At 40.2% G+C, this 21,306-nt stretch overlaps 1 protein-coding gene across 4 annotated transcripts in view; it reads left to right on the top strand.

The window, feature by feature from the left end:
- Window positions 1–21,306, top strand: part of oxr1a (oxidation resistance 1a) — a 171,335-nt gene that overhangs the window by 136,107 nt on the left and 13,922 nt on the right. For all 4 annotated transcript variants that reach the window (XM_044117133.1, XM_044117132.1, XM_044117131.1 and 1 more), the window contains 4 exons: window positions 12,397–12,549; window positions 15,352–15,536; window positions 17,843–18,468; window positions 20,917–21,082. In XM_044117133.1, coding sequence (XP_043973068.1) covers window positions 12,397–12,549; window positions 15,352–15,536; window positions 17,843–18,468; window positions 20,917–21,082 — 1,130 coding nt within the window. The remainder of the gene's footprint in view (window positions 1–12,396; window positions 12,550–15,351; window positions 15,537–17,842; window positions 18,469–20,916; window positions 21,083–21,306) is intronic.

The raw sequence follows: 21,306 nt of genomic DNA, 5'->3' as shown, positions 1-21,306 counted from the left end.
GCTTCGAGGATTGGGGGAGCTAATGATCCTTCTCAGCTACAGAAGTTTCTTAATTTCGATCTGACTAATCTTATCAGACAAATGATTCAGTTGATTGTTTGCCACTTGCTGCAATCAGCATCAGCCGTTGATTATCTAAAAAGATGGAGCAGGAACTTAATGCAGACGCATCTGCCATCCTTAGCAGTCTGGATGTCGGCACAGGGCTCTTAAATAACCGCAGGCTTTATCTGTTTTTACTGGTTCATTCAATAGTAACACCAGCTCCGCATCCAGACACTGGACAAGATCTGTTTGGACAGTGACTTACCAGTTTCTACAAAATTAGGAATCACTGAAGATAAAATTGGAGTTGGACCACATCAGGGATTTTTGTAAAGCTCGGTTCAGTTGGTAGATATGATCAATTTTCTGAAAGGTAATGATTAATAGAATTTTATTTTTTTACCTTTGATAAAAATTGGGGAAAAAAATAGTTTAATTCTCAAGGGAAGCGCAAAGGATTAGATTTAAAGACCTGCCTTTCTCTGCATTGCTGGAAATCTGTAATTTCAAAGATTATAGAACAAAAATATCTGTACAAAAAACCCAACCGAACAAATATCATGACCATTTCGCCCTTATAAAAATGATTATAACTTCCCCTTAGCACCTATAAGTACACAATTTCACAATGTATTAGTTTTTTTTCTGCAAGATCCACTCAAATTACAGCCATGTGCAACCTAATACTGTAGATTTATTATATATATATTTAGAATGTTGGTCTGAATCCTCAGACTAACTTTGTAATGCTTTGTTGCTGAAATTGTGCTATATAAATAAAATGATCTTACCTTACCTCAGAATTTAATGCAACTTTGCTGTTAAATAGGATTTTACTAACATTTTAAACCAAGAACCAAAATTTATTTTGTTGATGCCCAATGGGAAATTGCTTATTTGTTTGAGAGGCTACTCCATCCAAGAGTTAAATATTAGCAAACATTAGCAATGTAATATCACACTTATGTTCTTAACAAATTTTACAAGTAATTAAAATGTAACCTAAATAAAAAATGAATAAATCAAATACAATAATAAGTATGTACATGGAAATATGCTAAACAAGGACCTTACTGCAAAGGTAGCATTTTTATCTTCTTGTATCTTAGATAATTAGTAGATCTAGCATTAATAACCTTACATCTCTCTGTTTGTATTTTTTTTTTTTTTTTTGAGAATTTTGATTCTTGTATTAACTCTGAAATTTCTAAAAAGTTTCCTACATTTCTGACCCTTTTCAAATTCAGTTGAATTAAAAATTATTTTATTGGTCCCAAAGGGAATTTAAATATTGCTGTAAAGTTGACAATGGCTGTTGCCAGGAAATATCTCCAGTAGCAGTCTGCATTACAGCAAGTTTGAAGAAGCCTCTGACTAAAGACATTCTGCTTTTTTTTTAAGCAGATAACTGATAACAGAGCCACTCTGGACTCCATTCATCCTTCCAGTTATCTCCTGAAATGTAACAACCTGATGAACAACTGATAGGACTTCATTTCTGAAAAGCTCAGATCCTGAAAATGGCTGCCTTCAAGTCATCTTCGCTTGGTAACCACTTCGGTTTCAAAAATGTTGTAGGTAGCGCAACTTAATATGGTGCGTTCACTGATCATAAAATAAAAAGATTCTGAGAAACTGAACACCAATAATGAATGATCAAGCTAAAAATGGTCCATTTCCATTCTCTGTACAAATGTACCTGAACGCATCACCCATCAGCATGCATTATTTTCTTTGGAAGAATCAACTTGGAAATCGTTGCTAAGTATGAGGCAGACAAGAACGCCGTCTAGAGCTTTTTCCACAGGAACGTAAAAGTGTGAAATAGGCTATTATTGAAACTTCCTGCTCGAGTTCTCCGCTTTAATTAGTAACCGAGTTGATTGGACTCTCCATTCATTCTCTGTTTACCAAGACGACGACGTGGGACGTAAATATGGTTAGTCTCTAGGATTGAACAGAGGAGTTTTATCGCTGCTCTGCAAGATGTACCAGCTACACAACACGCAATTCCTCCCAATTCCACACACAGCGACATGCAGAAACGCTTCAGATTGATTCCCTGTGGAGTGTGTGTCTGCGTGTGTGCGCAGCGAGTGCAGGTCTGATCCAGTCAGCCGTACATATCCTGTCCTCACAGCTCTTAAAAGCAGCAGCGTAAGCCCTCCGCTTCAGGTACCGTCTGCAGCATCTCAAAGATCCAATCACCGAGCACCGCAGGACGCTCGCTAGTCCCTTAAGTAATATATGACTGTTTGTTGGTCTCCATGGAAACGGGGGATCTTGTTTTTGTGCATTTGTAAGAAAATGGATGCTGCAGGTCTCTTCCTTCCGTCCGTCAGGCCATTTTTAGGGGCCTGGAGATTCTGACACGTTTGGCTGCAAAAAGAAAAAGAAAGACGCCCCCACATTCATTTACCACTTATCTATTTAGGTCTTTGCCTGTGAAAACAGGAGCATCTTCCACGGCTCTCGACGGGGGAGGGATGAGAGAGAGAGAGAGGGGGCCATGACTGCATGGAAATTAAGCCTTTAAAAGTGATGCGGAGTCTGATATTTAGAGCAACTAATGAACGGAGGCCAGACAAGCAGCCAGGCAGCAATTATTCCAGGCAGAGGAAGTGTGCTTGGAAGGCACATTACCTCACTCAGTGTGTCAGCACTGTGTTTGTGTTGATGGAGGCAGCGGCGGTGTGTGTGTGTGGTTGTGTGTGTGCACGTGTACATTTGTGAATGTTAATGTCAGCGGCAGCTTCCTCGCTTTCGGTCTGTGAATTCATGACAGAACGATGCAGCATTTAGTTGGGGTTTATATTTTTATTTATAAAAAAAGAAAAAACAAAATTTTTTTAAGGGCCTTTAGTACTCCCTCTGCTTCTTGTTTTCTCCAGAAACGCAGACGTCTCTTTAATTACAAGCCTATTTTGGTGCGCAGCACACTTGTCTCGATGAGGGCATTATCCAAATGAATGGTTCTGGAAGGTGTACAGTAATGGCAGCGCAGTCAGAACGGAGCTGGTAAAGCCTTGATGAAGATGAGTACCCTGAAGAGAAACGGCTTTCAGATTGATCTCTGTAGGAATACCATAGAAGACTATTACAAGCGCTTTAAAAATCCCGTTAGCTATGAAAGTAACTGAAAATAATCTGAGCTGTTTCTGTGAGGACTTTTCATACCTATTGAATTTTTTCACATCTTGTCACATTTCTACCACAGTCGTTGATGTAATCTGCAGGGATTTGACATGATGAACCAGGATAAAGTCGTTTACAATATTTCTTACAGGTAAGTCTCAGTAGTGTGGCAGGCAGGTTTATTCAGCTCCTCTGATTCAATAGTTTGTAAAACCAGCTTTTGATGCAACCGCAGCTGCAAGTCTTTTGGGGTTTGTCTCTACTAGCTTTGCACATCTAAACCGTTCAGTCACACTGGATGGATCACACTGTCAACGGTAAATTTCAAGTCCAAGTTTGATTTATGATTGGAAGTTTGCTTTGATCTAAACGATTCCATGGTAACTCTGGTTGTGTGCTGATGTTGTCGTCCTGGTAGATGATGAATTTTCACCCCAGACTCAAGTCAGTTATGTTTTCTTCCACAGCTTCATAGGTATGCACTGATTCACTTTTTCCACTTCCAATACCGATACAGATATCCGATGTTCAGTATCGGACGATACAGTTCAAATACTTCCACCACAACAACCATGTGGCTACCTTGTGGTTAATCCACATTGTACTTCTTTCTGTTCAAATCTGACAGGAACAAGCAGCATAAGTTTGAACAAACCTAAATTTGTTAACTCTACCGAACACTTTCTCCCAGATAGAAGAGGCAAAGAAGAACACATTCAGCAATATGTACAACAAAATACTTTTATCTTGTTGCAGAGCGTTCCCAGAGAACTTCATCTACCCTGTTCAGTGTCAGTTTGTTGTACAGCAGGTCTGGGCAAGCGTTTCGTAGCTTATGTAGCTCTGAGGTACTCATGTTGGTAAAAAAGGCAGCTTCTTTCTAAACAAAGAGTTTTTCTTGTCAACTTTTATTGTTCTGGGTCTCTCTGAAGGAGTGTAAAGACGGTTCAGAAGGCCTTTAAGTGCCTTCCTGGCAAGACTTTGCCTGTTGGCAGGGAATTGTGGCCCGTCTTGACGGCACGGACCATTGGTTGGTTGCCTGTCTGGTTCTGTGTGTTTACATGTTCGCGTGCGTGAGTAGCTGGCTGACTCTGGGTTGACCGCCCTGCTGCCGTCGGATTATTTGGCAGCCGACTCTCTCTGGCCCCGTCCCTCTCTATGGTCATCTGTGTGAGTGCCCGCGTCCTGTTGGTACTCTCTGGACCTTCCTTGTGCTCATGCTGACACTCGTGCCCACGCACCCTGGTGGTGCAGCTACTACTGAGATCTTTTCCGCTGCTTCCTCTTTTGGCACCACGTCTATCTCCCTCTGTGCCTCCTTCTTTCCTCTCTTCCGGGTCATGGTTTAAAAATAATTGTGAATGAATCAGAACTAGTTTAGATCACCTGTATATCACTTTTTTAAAATGTTGGAATGTATTCAATGTAGGAACATCACATGCACAAAATGCCAGGTAGGTGAATAGCACAAGATCAGAGCTGCAGCCTGACAAACCTTAATGACAATCATTTAGTACGTCTTCATCTCCTGCAATACAATCCCATTCCCACTGGAGGGAGCTGTGGATTGGTTTTTGGGTGTTTTACTGTCAAGGTCAAAGCTGGGTGGCACCTGCAGGCTTTTAGTGCTACAAAAAATGTAACAAAAGGCAAATGAAATGTTTCTTTTTACTCTAATTTTCTAGAATTTTTCCTTGCAAACTTTTGTTAGGACAAAAGCCACACAGTGCTCAGTTATTTTTCCCTCCCAGTTGTAAATGTGGTTCAAGGAAAACGTGTTTGTGTAAATCTGAAATTATGTTGCTTTATAGTTTGTTGACATCTTCAACAAGTGTCAACTAACAATGTTATCTTCCAAGTACACCTCTCAGAGGTTTGTGATAGGATGTGGCTCACCTCATAAATAAAACCCAGAGGAGTTTTCATATGCAAACCAGAGGACCTTACCATCCATTTGTAGTTCCTTAGTTTATTCATTCTCTGAGTGTACAAAAACTACACTGGTTGGTTCAATAGCAAAGAAAAACTTTTAGATTGTTAATTCAGGATACTGTATTTTGTGATTTAACTAATCCATCTGAAATTCAGACACAACACATAGGCATAAATCTCCCTTTCTTCCAGTTTGACTGAATATTCATAGCATTAAAGCTGTAAATTAGCTTGTAATTGGCAGCATGATTATTACATAATTAAAACTAGGGTTGCACCGATTGCAGTATTCTCTTCCATCACCAATCTTTAAAAAGCCTGACCTACCTATTCCAATTTTTTTCCAAGCATTGCTTGTTTTTGTTTTTAGGAAAATAATTTAAAAATAAATTGATACAAATGCATTTAGTTGTTTTTTTGTTGTTGTTGTAGTGTTTTTGTAAGCGTCTCTGTTGCTCTGAGCGTTTCTGGCGGAGCAGATTTATTCCTAAAATATAGATTTATAGTTGATGCATTTAAAGGGCCAATCACACAGCTGGTGTCTCTGCACATTGCCTGGTGCGCTGTCGCTGCTTGATCTCTGAAGTTTACCTCAGCGCAGCTCAAGCACGCCTCCTTTCACTAAAACTGGACACAGGCTGACCTGAGTTTGTCAGATTGCGCAGCGATCTGACAAACTCGCCTCATAAACTCGAGCAACTAAAACAGTTTCTGTGGCGCAAAATGGAAAAGCTACAAAAGCCACATTAGCAGCACTAAATTAAATCTCCCATATGTTAAGCATCTTTGCTCGCAGTGCAGTGGATTGTGATCTGTGTTAAAATATTCGCATTTATGTAGCCCTGGAGGACCTTATGGAGCCGTTGACTTAATGTGGATTAAACAGAAGTGCAAATAATTGATATTCATTTTAATTGTACTTTTTGATTTGTTGTTTTCAAGACTAGTTGTAAGTTTAAGTAGGCTGTCACTGGCAATGTTTCCCAGTAACATGTAATTATCCAGTAATATTTTTACATTTCCTGTCTACTTGGCATCTTTTAATACAAAAACACGGTGGACCACCTCGGCGCCCTGAACACCAGGATTGACAAGTTTTCTGGGGGAAACCCTGATTGAGCAATGGTGTCCAAACTACTAAAATAATTTAATTATTTAATTGTTTCTATAGTCTTCTTTCATATTTAAACTTTTTTCCCATGTAAGTATTGACCGATTGCCAATTCCCTAAAATTATTAGTGCACTCTTAATAATAATAGCATGGGATGCAGCAGCAGTACATTTTCTCAATATGTTCCATTAGCTAGACATATCTGACCTGTAAGGAAAAAGATATGCAGTTTTAAAATTATGTTTATAAGTGAAAACTGAACATAGTGGCGTACATTTGGATTTAACCCCTCTGTTACTCTGATACATTTTTTATAAAATCCAATGCAAATAGAAGTCCATTTGTGTCTAATGTAAATTCTACAAATCCAGCCGTTCTGTGAAGAGTTTTGTTAGAGAATATTAATGAAAAACAGGATCAGGAAGACAGTTGTTTATTGGAAAGAGTCCACATAATTCAAGCTTATTTGTACAGCACATTTCAGCAACAGGACAGTTTAAAGTGATTGACATAATGAAAACATCATACATTTGCCAATTGTGAAAGAAATAATAAACATTACTGGAGTCACGGTTCTTCCGTGACGGAGCTAAAAAATAAATAAATAATTTAAATCAAAAGTGCATTACTGCCATGCAAAGACGTTATAAAATTAAACCTTTTCTTTCCAAGAAGAAATAGAGGATTGTTTACCTTGACTGAGTTTTAGTTTATCTCCCTCTTTGTGCTTTTCCTTTTCACCCCACCCCCCCTACCATGTTTACCGCTCTGGTTGTCTAGACGGGGCTTAGTGTGCAGGATGTAATAAAGCGGCAGGTGAGTTCAGTATTCCACCTCTCAGCACCACTCAGAGGCTTCCAGGAGGCATCCAATATTTTCTCAGCTGGTACCAGAGGCCTGTGCAGGACAAACGCTGGTCAAATATTGAGTGATCAAAACAGAAAAGCAATATTTGCGTCTTATGTGAAGTATTTTTGGCCCGATGGCGCCTAAAGCTGTATTGATCTGTGAGCTGCACTTTTCCCTTTGAGCTTGTTAGCAATCGTGGCAAGCCTACACTTTAAATCATTAAGTGGGACTCCTTCCCTGGGGTGTACTTGGAAAGATTAAATCAGTCACTTAAATCATATAGGGACAAGAGTTAATTTACATATATTCTCGCATCGTGAGCCTGTTGTTGGAACTAACTGCTGTTTAGCAAAGGCCATGAACTCTGGTTAGGTATTTAGCACTATGTGGGGAGAGGCTTAATTAGAAGTTGTTTGTGACAATGAAAGGCTTTTAATACCAGTAGAGATGATTGTAACTTTCACAGTTATCCAGCTTTCTGCAAGGTTCTGCCTATTTGAGATGTTGGATCCAGTAGGGCAACATGGACATCAATCTCCTAGAGAAACTTCTCCGCCTCCTAATCAAATATCCCAAGGACTTTTCAAGCTAGATATACCCTTGGAACATGACCAGAAAACCTCCAAACTGAGGTGTCGTGAAGAAATCCTAATCAGATGCCCAAACCATCTTGCATTTTGATGTGACAAAATGGAAAACCCAAATCCAATGCTCATAACCCAGACAACAAACCACTTAAAGTTGTCTTCTTGAAAAAAAATTCTCGATCTGATGGAGCAGTTCTACTTATCTGTTTGAAAAAGCATTTATTATCTTTTTTTTTTTTTTTTACAGAATGTTAATTTATGATGTCTTTTCCATTACAAATGTCCACACTGTCAGAAAATCAAAACTTCTTTGATATTTTCCTACCAAAACGTTTTGCAATTTTGTCGTTTCCTTTACATAAAAAATGCTATTAAAATATGTGAATAAGCTTGCTCAAAGGAAAAGTCAATTAAAATTGTAGTAGCAACGGATGTAAACGGTTAGATGAAATATATTTATGTTTCAGCCACACCACTAGCAATCATCATCAGACATCAGAGTAGACATCAGCGTCTTACTGAGGCGTTGGAGCGACTACGTATTAACTGGCTTTGGGAAACTCTAGTAGGCTATTTTACAGAAGGGCAATGGATTCAACACATTGAATGATAATGTCAACTTTTGATGAACAATGTTGTGAGAGGTCTTATGGCGCCAGCTGCACATTGTCCAAGGAGGTCAGCTTGTCTACAAATAAGTGCCTTGCTGCTGTATACAAGCTGGCATGACTCACGTGATTCGAGAACTTCCATTGCAGTTTTCCAAAATGCACCAATGTCGATATGAACGTTGGTGTATTTCGCTAAAATTTTTTTATTTGCAAAATGTGAGTTTTTCTTTTTTGTTCAATTGACGTGTTTCTATCATGCAAATTTATTTCCATAATTCTAATTTGCTCAGTTATACTGTCAATGGAAACGTGGCCTAATATGCTGTGAGCTAACTTCCTGGGTTGAGGTTGCAATGTACCAATTGCTGGCAATTTGTCTCAGTAATCACAAAAAACATGGCAGGATCAGAGGAATATATGCTTCACACACATCATTCCTTGCCAGTAACACACGGGACGGGTTGGGCTAACGGACTAACTTCAGCCAGCGGTAGTTTCTTCAATAGCTAAGGGATCCAAACCAGGCTTTGCTCTACATCTTGGGATTCATGCGGACACCTCTCTTGGTGACTAATCAGATAGTTGATCAGTTTGCAGGCAAAATGGGAAGTTGGTATCTGAGACACAAACATGGCTCTGGTTGGATCAGAGTTTTGCTGGGTCTGACATAGACCCGATCCTTCAATAAAGAGAAGCAGACCAGCTCCATTGACTGTGATGAGTTTTGTTTTCTTCCCTTTGTCATTTATTGAGATGAATTTCATGGTTGTTAATCGCTTGTGGACGGCTCGCAGCTGATTGGCAGAAAGTGTGCCTTCGCCATCCACTCAAGTGGACACTGTGGGATGTTTGATGGGTGTTATTTCGTTGCCAACACATAACACCCCTGTCTGAGAGGTGCTAGACTTAATGACAGGGGATCCCAGACTGTTTCTGTTGTGAGGGAGGATGTTTGGACGCCGGCGGTTGCTCGGTTAAATGCAGGTGTGCGGTCGCACGTGTGCTGGTGGCAAAGTTTGTTCTGCTTTTCTTTGTTAAACTTGAGAAGTGCAAGGCTGGATTAGAATGAGTCACAGCTCAAAGTGAAGCGCTGCTGTGCGGCTCGTTGAGCTGTTCAAACTCTGCAGTTGGAGCTCTGATCTTAATGTCAGTAACAATAGGATAGTTGACTGATCAGAGACACATTTTTTTTTTTTATTGTTGCTCTTACTGCTTTAATGCTCAACTGATTCTTCTAGATTTCTTCAGTCTGTCCTTCTGGAAGGATTTTCACGGGCGAGCCCTCTCAGCCTTCCCAGGCCGCCAACGTCTAGGCTCAGTGTGTCGGTGTGGGTTAGTAGCTTCAGACGGTTTGTCGGCTGCACTGGGAGACGGAGAGGGGGAGGCGTAGGGGTTGATGTCAAGAGGACAGCAGACAGTTATTATATGCTCAGATTGTCTTCTTTCAGCTCTTCACTGCTACTGTAGCTCTCTCCTGCCTCTCTCCTCTACACCCTGATGTCCTTCATGACCAAATCCCCAAATGGAAACTCCTACACAGATCTCACAGTCCTGAGGTGTTTTTTTTTTTTCTCTTCTGTCCTTCTGCAAATCATGTCTTTTCATTGCTGTCTGTTCTCTTTTTTTCCCCTGTATTCTTTGTCTGTGGTAACAACTGTATCGTCTGTTTCTGCCTTTCTATTTCATTGTTCTGCATCTTACATCCAGACCTTTTTCTTGTCCAATCCGATTCACACTCCATCCGGTCGATCGGTGTTCAATCAGTCATGCCAGCAGGTGTCCTTGTGGACAGACATCAGTCAGTTTGTCGACTGCATGGCAACAATGCCATGGTAGATGCACTGCCCTGCCACGCCTTGTGTTTCCACGGCAGCACACACACCGTCTGCAGCGTTATCATAGGATATAGATGGTAGCAGTGACAGCAGTGCTTCGTAATGCTTTTTGTCTTCATGTCTAAGAGGTGGTTTTGGTATTATACCTGCACTCAAACGCTTTTTAAATACATGTCGTATAAAAACTCTATACCTCCATTCCTTTTTCACATTCTGTGATGCTACAATAACAAACTACAATTGATCAGAGTGAATCCCCCCCACACACACACACACCTTCTTCAAATAAGACAAAATTGGTGCCAGTGCTGGTTTGTGCAACAAAAATGTTTGTGCCGCTATCATTTTAAACATGTTAATACTTGTTTCCAGTGGTCATCAAAGATCAATCAGCTCTCTCTCTTATATACTCTGTCAGGCAAATAGATGAGTTGTTCTCACATTTCATTGCATTCTCTGACTTGAGAGGATTGCTTGCTAGCTAGCTGTTTTGCATCAGTTATGGGTAAGTGCAAATGTATCAAAAGTTGTCTGATTGAAGTTTGTACATTTCTGTGGAGATACATGATCTTAAATTTTATCCATAATGCTCTTAAGAAGCATTATGAATGAAGCTTCAGTAGAAGAAACTATGTTTTTGGAACTGACGGGTCGAAACAACCACTTATGGCTCAAGTTGCGGCATGTTGCAGTCAAAGCAAAATTAAAAGTTTTGCTTAGTTTCCTCTGAGTGCAAGTTTTAGTCTCTGCCTCACATGCATGGCAATCTACAGAAATCCAAGTTAGATACGTGTACAGTTTAGTTAAATTTAACCTCAACACAGTTGTGGAAGAAATGGGTGTAAATGTGAAGAGCGGGTTAGGAAGTCTGTGTTTCCCCTGGACCAAAGCTTTGCATAGGTGAACCAGAGGAGACAAAATCTCCATGAGAGATGCAAAGCAGTCAAAACAAACCCAACAAATGCAAAAATATTTAAAATAGCAACGAAGAGACTAGAAAGAATCAAAGATGGCTGAACGCTGCTAATTCCACAGACCTTAACAAAAACAACAAAAAGAATCATCTGAGAAGACCTGGGGGGTGGCAGTACTCGCACTCCAAACGACATCTTTTCATTGAAGCTATTTAAAGTAATACTATTTTATTATAGTTGATAAATAATACAGCTGTTTGTTTCATCTGCAGCTTGTTATTGCAGGGCAGCCAGATTTAAACACATGCGTAATAAGTCCAAACGAAGCCCAGCAGTCCAGCCTTGACTCGAGGGCATGCTAATGCGCTCTCTGAATGTTTTTAGCTCGTTAAAGCCTCACAGGAAGCTCATTGTTTTTGGCTCTTCGCTGGCTTCCTTTAACTAGATTGTCCGTCTGTGCAGAAAAAGATGTGATACATTTAGAGACTCGAACACGTTAGTTTGATCAAATGAGACGCAAATTAGTCACGCTGTGTGTTATCAAATGAACCGAGGCATGCAGGGGGGGGTTCCTCCCAGAGTTCATGATTTATCTGTTTTGTACTTTGTTTAGTTGTAAATTATTTAGAGGTTTTTATTTGTGCCTGCACTGTAAAAACACAAAATCTTACCAAGTATTTTTGGTCTAGTTTCCAGTGCAAATAACTTTTTAGCAAAATAATTAAGTAAAAAATGTCTTAATATTGATTAAACAAATACTAATTCCACTGAAAATACAAAATTTTATCAAGTGTTTTTACTCTAGTATTTAGTGCAAACATCTTAGTACACTTGAAATAAGACAAAACTAACTTACAAGTAACTTTTTATAACAAAGTTTTGGGGAAATGTCTAGTTATAAATTAAATAGTCTGTTAAGAGGAACTAGTATATTTTTTAATCAGTATTAAGAAACTATATACTTTAAAATTGCTGCTATATCTTATTGAAAAGTTGATTTTTGGTTAGTTGTGTAATTTCAAATATAGATATAGATATTTGCTCTAGAAACTAGACTAAAACTACTTGATAATATTTTGTGTTTTTGCAGTGTGTATTTTCCTCTTCCTTTAAGAGTTTTTGCCTCTATTTGTGCAACAAATTACAAAAACATATCTTTTGTTTCCTTCCTCTATTTTTTACCCCACTTTCAACCACAGCATTTTTTTTATTTTTTTTTTATGTACGGGAAATCTATTTTCTTATTTTAAAGTCTGACTTTCTTTAACACTTCCTCTATAATATGATTTTTTTTATAAAGGTAATCTGTCTTCTGATGCAGCATGCTGCTGACTCTAATGAGGATCTCAAACATAAACCTGCCCTTCTGCTTCCAGGAGTCTGATGCCCCCCCCAGGCCAGAAGGCGTCCACCCCCCGGTGTTCTCGGCTCTGCGCCAGTCCAGAGTGGTCTCATCCACCTCCGAGGAGGAGGAGGCCCTGACCGAGAAGTTCCTCAAGATCAACTGCAAATACATCACCGACGGCATGGTGAGACAACGGCGGGCGGCTGCAGCCGGCAGCATGACGCGCAGAAAAGCTGCAGAAACCGCTTTCACCCTCTTCCTTAGATGAAAAGGAAGTGGGTGAAAGCGGGTCTGTTGGTGTTAAACTAAGAGAGCGAGTGAGCTGCGGAGCCGCCAGCTGCAGACACTAAACACATTTAATATCTGAGCTTATTTTAAAGCCTTACTACAGAAACAGCTTAGAGCCATTAATCAGTGCTAAGTTGTTACACAGGTTAAAGAGTAAATGTTTTATTATCATAGTCAAACAAGACCGCAAAGAATGTTTAAGGACGAAACGAAAGTCGCTCCATCATGGAGCCGAGTGAGTTTTTGATCAGAAGAAGCAGCGAAGTCGAGACTTTAAAGAGACGAAAAATCTTTTTATTCAGACATCAGTCAGCCTTAATATACTGTGGCTTCTGTTGTTGGTGAAAATGTGAAACCACAATGTAGGAAGCACTGTGTGTTTTATATTTCATCCACTGTGGTGTTCAACACAGGGGGGGTCAGCTAAACATGAATCAGTGGAAGCTGAAAGGTTAAGCTGGGAATCATCTGACTAGTAAAAGGAACTAATAATTCAAATATCCGACATGATTTGCTAATGTTCACTGTAAGCAATCAGTTAATCACATGATAAATTTAAATGAGCTCAGCACTTTCCATTCTGATGTCTAAAGGGCAATTTTGTTTACAGAGAAACAATAATCCATTTATTTATGGGTTTAGTTGTGTTTTATTTTTGGATACTTAAAATATCTTCCAGTTGCAGTGTTAATTGCTCTGTACAAAATTAGAGTTTATTTGCCTTAAGAAGGCAAACTTATTATTCTCTCATCATCAATAGATTACTTTAAAAAGATCTCAAAAAGACAATGTCATCATTTATTGCAATAACTACTGGGAGAGTTTATTGTCCAGCAAAATATCTTATCATGCTGCTTTGCACTCTATATTTATCCCTGTTTGTCTGGTTTAAGTTGTGATTCATTATTCTTTAATGAAAATGTTAAAGTTCAAGTATATACAATTTAACTTCCTAAAAAAGGGGTGTCCAAAGTGTGGTTCGGGGGTCATTGGCAGCACCTGGACTGATTTTTTGCGGCCCACGACTGCACCTCCCCACCCTGCACGGGGGGCTGGACTTGACGGAGAATTTTATTTTTAATCTGGACAAAGATTTTGCAGACAAATTAAAATCTTACATAAAACAGCTGCAGCCTGGCAGCAGCTGGTTTTTTTTTTTTTTTAGAATGAAAACAATAATAACAATAATAATAATAATAATAATGATAATACAGACCTTTGGGCACTTAAATAACTTAAAAACAACATAATATGTAGGAGAAAACAAGATACAGAAACCCTTCAGTTGTTAGTTTGACAATGAGGAACAGCAGAAAAAAAAAAAAACAAGTCTATGATTTGAATGTTGTGATGATTTAAAAATGTCTGCTGGAGCTCAAACATTTCATCCAGCTGTCACGTTGTCAAAAGGAGGAATAAAAACAACTGAAAGGCTTTCAAAAGGCCAGTCCCGCTTGCACAGCGTTTTATTTACAGAGTCTTTGAATATCTCAGTGGTCCAGAGATTTTCCTACCAGCACCATCTGGATCTCTCTGGCGTCCAGCGTTTCGTATGTCAGGAATTAAATATTAAACTACTTAATATTTAAAGTTATTAAATACTTTGTTGTTGCTAACATTTGTTATTGTGTCTACTTTTCAATTAAAGTGATCCTAATTGTTTTTTTGTTTTTTGGGGGGTTTTTTGACACAAAATGTGATCATTTGTCTCGAGAGACCCTGAATTAACAGTTTACAAAGCGGACCCATTTCCTTTAAGGAGACAAACCTTCAAAACCTTTTATTTTTTTGGATCTGCAAATATTTACACATCCATTTCCAAAGAAAAATGTGATTATTGGTTTAATTAAAGTTTTGCAGCTTAGTTTATGGTGGAGCAAGTAAAAATAATTCTTATTATTTTATGTTTTTGGTCCAGCAGTAATCCTTTTGACTTGACGATTTTGGCCCGTTCAACAAGAAGTTTGGACATCCCTCTCCTAAAACCATTAAACTTTATTTTACTTTCTCATAAATATAAGCTTACTGGGTTTAGACATTTATAGAGAAATAAATGTCTCTATAAATGTTAGTTTTCAGCTGTTCAGCTGAAAGTAGTGCACATTGAGCCTCATCAGATTTGTTGAATTAAATTAAATGTTTATGTAGCAACATCAGAGCTGCCAATAGGGAAAAAAGTTGCTCTGCAGTAAGTTATTAAAAACTAAACAGAGCTAAATGATATCCAGTGTTGAGCAGTGTATTTTATTTCAAAATTTTGTCTCAATTTAACATTTGCTTCAGACAGGAAGAGACCTTTCTGTAGAAGAGCAGGACAGACAATACTCCAGCTCCATGAATAATTTCAGAGCGGCTCGTCTGCAGCCTGGCAGCAGCTGTTTGTTTCAGCTGGATGCGGTTGGGATGGCTGTTAATAGGTCTGCAATGACTTCAAACAAACTGTAGCTTCATTTGTTATTTAACAAAAATTGTTAACTGGTGATGAAAAGCCACAACCGTGAGTAATTTCTCTGCATTTTAAACTGTGACCATGCGTTCAGTCCAGCCCCACTCAGCGGCTGTTGGCTCTGTTTTTGGCATGGTTGGATGACTGCTCCGCTCTGTGGCCCCCAAAACACCCGCTAACACTAAAATTCAACATGTGGCGACGAATTTTTACTCGAGGCGGTTCATATCTGTTTACCTCTCCGTTTCCCAGGGCGCGGTGAGCGGGGTGCTGTTGGTCACGCCCAACAACATCATGTTCGACCCCCACCGCATGGATCCGCTCGTTCAGGCCCACGGATGCGAGGAGTACGGCATCATGTGTCCCCTGGAGGAGGTGCAGTCGGCCGCCGTCTGCAAGGAGATCACCGACCCGAAGATCAGAGAGGCGGTTCCCGAGTAAGAACATTTCCTCTGCTTCGTTCTGGTGCCAGCACACCTGTGTCAGGAGAGAGCAATGATTAAACTCTCGAAATGAGCTGCGTGATGTCAGATGTGTCTCCAGCGAGACGAGGAGACGTCTTCGTCTCCCAAAATTAATTAAATAATGTCAACAACAAAAAAAAAAACGTTTTTCAATAAAAAGTTTTAGGAGGATGTGGGTTTTTTATCCGTATGAAAATGAGTGTATTGTGCAAAACTGTAATGGAAACAGTTTTGGTTTTGGTTTTTTTGGGGGTTTTTTGCATCACACAAATCACGTGATCAACACCCAGATGTTACTACCGGTGTAAACGACGAAGGCGACGACAGGAAGTAATAGGAAGATGATGGTTTGTTTTGGGAATTTTTTTACAGACAACATGCAGCTGGCTCCAACAGAGCTGTCACAGCATCACACAGTTCATGAAAAGTTGTGTCATTCCAGCGTGTTGAATCCATAACTCCTCTGTAAAATCACCAACCCGTAGTTTAGTGGTGTAGTTAAACCGTTTTATTAAGACGCCGACGTCTCCTCTGATGGCTGGAAGACGATCAGCGCTAGAGCCATGACTGAGTTATGACTATATATCATGTAAGCATTTACATCCGTCACTGCCATGATTTTTGACAGCTTATCACATGAACAAGTTTATTCGCGTGTGATTTTAATGTCAATTCTTATTTAACCGCAATTACAAAATTGTGTTTTTTCAACATCAGCAGTTTTTTCAACATCAGTATTGATAAAGATTTGCACACATTCATAATGAAAACGCAGCTCCTGTCTCATTTTAATCAGCGTTGCTCTCTGGTGCACCCAGGATCAGACGGCATCACAATGCACCACTCTTTAATTCTTTCCCCCCACGTGAAGAAGAAACAGCAATTATGCCAAGGTTAATGAAGTGTGTGTGCTTTCTCACCTCATTATGCAGCACAAGGACCTTCTACAGGTCTCCAATGTTTATTCTTTGTTTATTTTATCTTGGGTTTGTTTCAGTGCCTCTGAAGACAGAGACGGAACAGCACACGGCAGGATGAGCCGCAGTTTGCCAGCTTCCTTAGAGGCAGAGACGAGTTTAGCTGGCTGAGTGTAGCTAATGGCAGGTTTCTGTGCCAGGTCCAGCTGTTCTCCCAGCTGAGACCCAGCGTCTGCGTCTTCTGTTTGTCCTTCTCTCTCGCCTGACCTCTTTTCCTTCTGCGTGTGTCCTACTGATCACGACGCTGGGCAACAAGTGGAGCTATGAAGTGTGTGAAGACTCTTAAATGAGAATGAAGGAGACGTCACAACTGCGGAGGCAAGAGACAAGAGTTAGGTAGAGACAAGAGACTCGGTCCGATCGTAAAAGTTGCCACGCGACTGGAAAATTGTCTGAAATGTGCCTACAATCATGTGGACCAGTGGACCAGCCCAGCTTTATTTCAGTAAAATTTCAGCTGGTTACACAGATTCATTGTGTTGATATGTGGTGCACACTCCCCTTTTATTTAATTTATATTTATTTATACTTTTGCTTTGTGTGGTTTGTTATTTAGGTGGGCTGCTGGCTGCCAGTGATTCATTGTTGTCTGCTTTATGTTTAGGAAGAAAATTAAAGTGTGAAAATTCTGTCACTTTCAATATTATACATTTCATTTTTGATTAATAATACAAATACGGTTGAGAGAATTTTCCTTCTGATTTACAATTATATGCTAGTTTTTGTTGGTCTAAAATCCCCCAAAATATTTTTTGATGTTTGTGGTTGTAATGTGACAAAACGTGGATAAATTTGAAGGGTTTTTCAGAGCATAATATTAGTCAGCAAAATTAAAAAGTGTAATTGTGGAATCCTGGTTGATAAATTGTATTATACATACCCCTATGAATGTTAAACTGTATTATTGCTCAAATCTGCTACAAAATTTTTGATTTTAGAAGCAAAAATCTTTGCTTCAAAACTTTTAGATTTTTGAAGCAAAATCTGCTCATTTTCTTGATCGTGTGATTACTTTTGCTCCCGGAATACAGATCATTTCAAAAGTCGACTCAAAGGTCACTATTATCGGATTTATTCATTTAGGACATTGTCTTGAGTCTCCCCTGGTGTTTTCTATTTACAAACCGAGGTACACTCCCTAGAGGCGTTGCGCCTCCGTTGAACGTCATCCTGGTTGTGTCGCAACAAATCCTATTTTTCTCTTGTTCGCGCTGAGCGGTTTGCATCGTCTGCTCTTCTTCTCCTTCAAATTTGTGTTAAGGTTCCTCTTAAACATTTCACTTTTCCGCCTTTTGTTGTCAGTGACCTGGAGCCTCTGCCAGCTGAAAGACACCCATCCCAGCAGAAAGACCCAGCGGAGCAGCGCCTGAAGGACCAGGGGCCCAACGGAGGCGGTGGCGCCGTCCCGCGCAGCACCGAGGGTTCCATCTCCGAGGACGTCTTCACCGAGACAGAGCTGTCCCCCATCCGGGAGGAGGAGCAGGCGTCCAACGAGGACCTTCGCCAGGACAAATCGTCCGGCGCGTCAACGGAGTCTGTGCAGACTGTCGCCACGGCGGCGAGCACCTGCGACCCGGCTGGCCCACCGCAGGAGCCAGACACCACGAAACCAGAGGACAATCCACCAGAGACTGCCACGGTGAATGACACCCAGATCTCCCTGGGGCCCAAGCAGCACAGTGTAGAGAAGCCACCAAGCACACCCACCAACACCACCAGCAGCAGCACTAGCCAGACCCAGGGGCCCAGCAGCAGCAATGTCTCTCGCCCAGGGTCCCAAAGCTCAGTCACTACTTCCGTCCCAGCCAGCCAACAGCCCGACGCCAACCAGGAGGCCAACGTCTCCAGAACGGACACTATGCAACAAGGCACGGAGGACAAGGAGAACGCAGAGTCCATGAAACAGGACGACACACAGAACTCTGAGGGTAAATACACTTCCTAAGAGATTTTTACCCCAATCAAAGTGAGCCAATCAAGTCCTCTTCTCTCTGGTTCCTGATAACCTTTCTGTTTCCACTCCGCCTCTGCGCGGGCAATCGGAATACAAAGACGAAAGGGAAAGGTACGCTCGCCGTTGCTATCGGCATCGCAGAAGCGTCCCTGGCCTTACGACGGGTTTTCTGCAGCGCTTTGATCTCCAGCCGCGGTGGCCCAGGCGATAAACTAAAGCCCATCAAACGCCACAATGCCACAAACGTACACAGGGCACCCAGAGGGGAATCTCTGTGAACGAATAAATCCCACATCAAAACGCCGTCTGAGGCAGCATTCAGGCTGCTTTTATTTATATCTCGCATCATTTTCTGTTGCTGCTTTCATGGCTATTTATACAAATGGTAAATCCCACAATCCAAGGCAGAATTCATCTGGTTTGATTTTTCCCTTCCTCCTTTGAAGGTGATGGCCTAAGCCCTTGTACACAAGTAGCCAGGTCTTTATTTAAAAAAAAATAAAAAATTATATATATATATATGTCCATATATATATATATATCCACCACACATTAAAAAAATATATCTTATTCACAGGACTGGTTTCCAAAACGTTTTCATCTGTATTGACCTGCACAGTTCTGCCATTGAGCGTTGTTTTAAACATCCCAAACCCATAGGGGGCAGTGTGGTTCAAATCTAAAACCTGTGTCAGCTAATCAGATATGTTTTCATTTTAGGAATTAAACAGATAGATAGGTTGAACTACTTTTAAATAGCACATTAAAACTGTTTGTAATTCTTAATACACTTTTTTCAATAAGTTTTTTAAATGTATGAATAGTTTTGTTAATAAATAATAAGACAATATCAATTGGGAAGAAAGTATGCGGATATAATGCTGCATTATTTGTTGCAGATTATAGTGCGTATGGCTGTAAATTGGCAATTTCCCATGTACACACGCAAACACAAAAATTCTCAAATGTCCACTTTGGTCAAAGTTTTTATTAATCATTTTTTACTGATACTAAACAGTTTTTGTGTTGTTGAAAGGCCAAAACGCATAAAAATATGTTCATTTTATTCCAGAGCTTCACTAAACAATATTTATTATAGAAAGAAAAATTCAAAACACCACACTGCCAACAAACCAGATTTGACGCAACACTTATGCTAAACAAATGTCATAATTATTGAATAGAGAGTAAAAGAGAGGAAAAGACAGTAAGTAGCACTGTCGGTGGGTTGGAGAAGTCTGTGAACCTTTTGACTAAAAGTGGTTAAAAAAAAACAACAAACAAACTAACTTTAGAGCAATATTTCCGGAAGCTTAATAAATAACTTGGGCCTTACTTTTAATGTACACATATTTAATTTTAAAAAACCTGAAAATGAGTCACTGCTGTCTATATTTTCAATGTCACGTAGCTTATTGACTCAGCTGATCCCACAGTGTTTGTTTGCCCTCGGTCTTGCCTGTAGCACATTTCTTCATGGGTCAGAAAAAAGCGAAGGGCGTCCTCTACAGAACTTCAGGAAAGTATTAGATATACAGTGTGGAACAAAGTCATAATCGGTAATTACATTATGGTGTTTGTGCTGTGAAACATAACCCAATTTGTTGCCGCAAACAGCAGCAAACTATAAAAGTCTCAGTCTGCCACTTTCCGCTGCAGTTCTAGGCGTTACTGTGATTCTGAAACGGTTTCTCCCTCCATGATGAAGCAGCATAAAATGTGAGAGGCAGAATTCTGTTTGGTGATTATCCCCACGCAGATGTCTGGGCACCGCTGAGCGGCCCATTATTCGGAAACGCATTCACAAAGCCCACACAGGAAATGTCAACTTTGAAGCCAGGCCACATCAATCTTAAAGAAATGCAAGGCCTCCCCTTCAACCTCCTGGGGTTGTGACCTTTGACAAGGCCTCTGATACTTTCTGTTCTCCATTTACACTATCTATTACATTAATGGCATTCAAAGATTAATGCAAACAGAGTAAAGGATAGAGGAAGGGCTGGTTTGTATTGGATTGTAATTGGGGCTTTTAAAGTAAAGAAAGCTGAATATAATTGGACGTCACGGTTTTCAGATTTGTATTTGTAAAAAACAAAAAGTGTTGAAAAGCCTTTTTCTATTCCTTCCACCTAACAAATACATTTAGTTAGTCCATCATATAAAATCCCAATAAAAGTTTCTGGTTGAAACCAGACAAAAAGTGAGAAAATTAAAAGGAGTTAGAGTATTTTCATTGAAGTGTCATTGGAGGTACTTTGATTATGAACTAAATATTGAATTCTCAATACTTGAACTCATTCACTAGTTTATTGAATATGATTGTAGATTAACTTCACTTTACCACCAGCTTCGAGGCATAGGGGAGGATATATTACTATAGGCTCGGGCTTGAAGGTTGTATTCATGTCCTTGTCTCGTTTAGGTACTGGGTCTGCTGAGAGGACGCAGCACCGCTCTCACAAGTTCCTGTGTCTGCGAGTGGGGAAGCCCATGAAGAAGACGTTTGTTTCCAACGCCAGTGCCTCCATGCAGCAGTACGCCCAGCAGGGCAAGAAAAACAAGTACTGGTTTGCCGTTCCACAGGAGAGGTCAGTGTGACGCCCAGCAATCCTGAGCCCAATGCGTGTTGGCTCAAATCCCAGGATTTAAAATCCCAGACGTTTGCTCGTGCTAATATTAGAGAAAATCACAAAGCAGCCACCCCACACTTGGATTTGTCCCTTTTCTACAGCACAAGTCCCTTTTAATATGTCACAAACTCATTGAGCCTACTTCTAAGGCTAAAACATGCTAACAGATGTGATCATAAGCT

The sequence above is a fragment of the Gambusia affinis genome, linkage group LG05, assembly GCF_019740435.1.
Source record: "Gambusia affinis linkage group LG05, SWU_Gaff_1.0, whole genome shotgun sequence".
Classification (NCBI taxonomy): domain Eukaryota; kingdom Metazoa; phylum Chordata; class Actinopteri; order Cyprinodontiformes; family Poeciliidae; genus Gambusia; species Gambusia affinis.
This window is presented reverse-complemented; position numbering and strand designations above follow the sequence as displayed.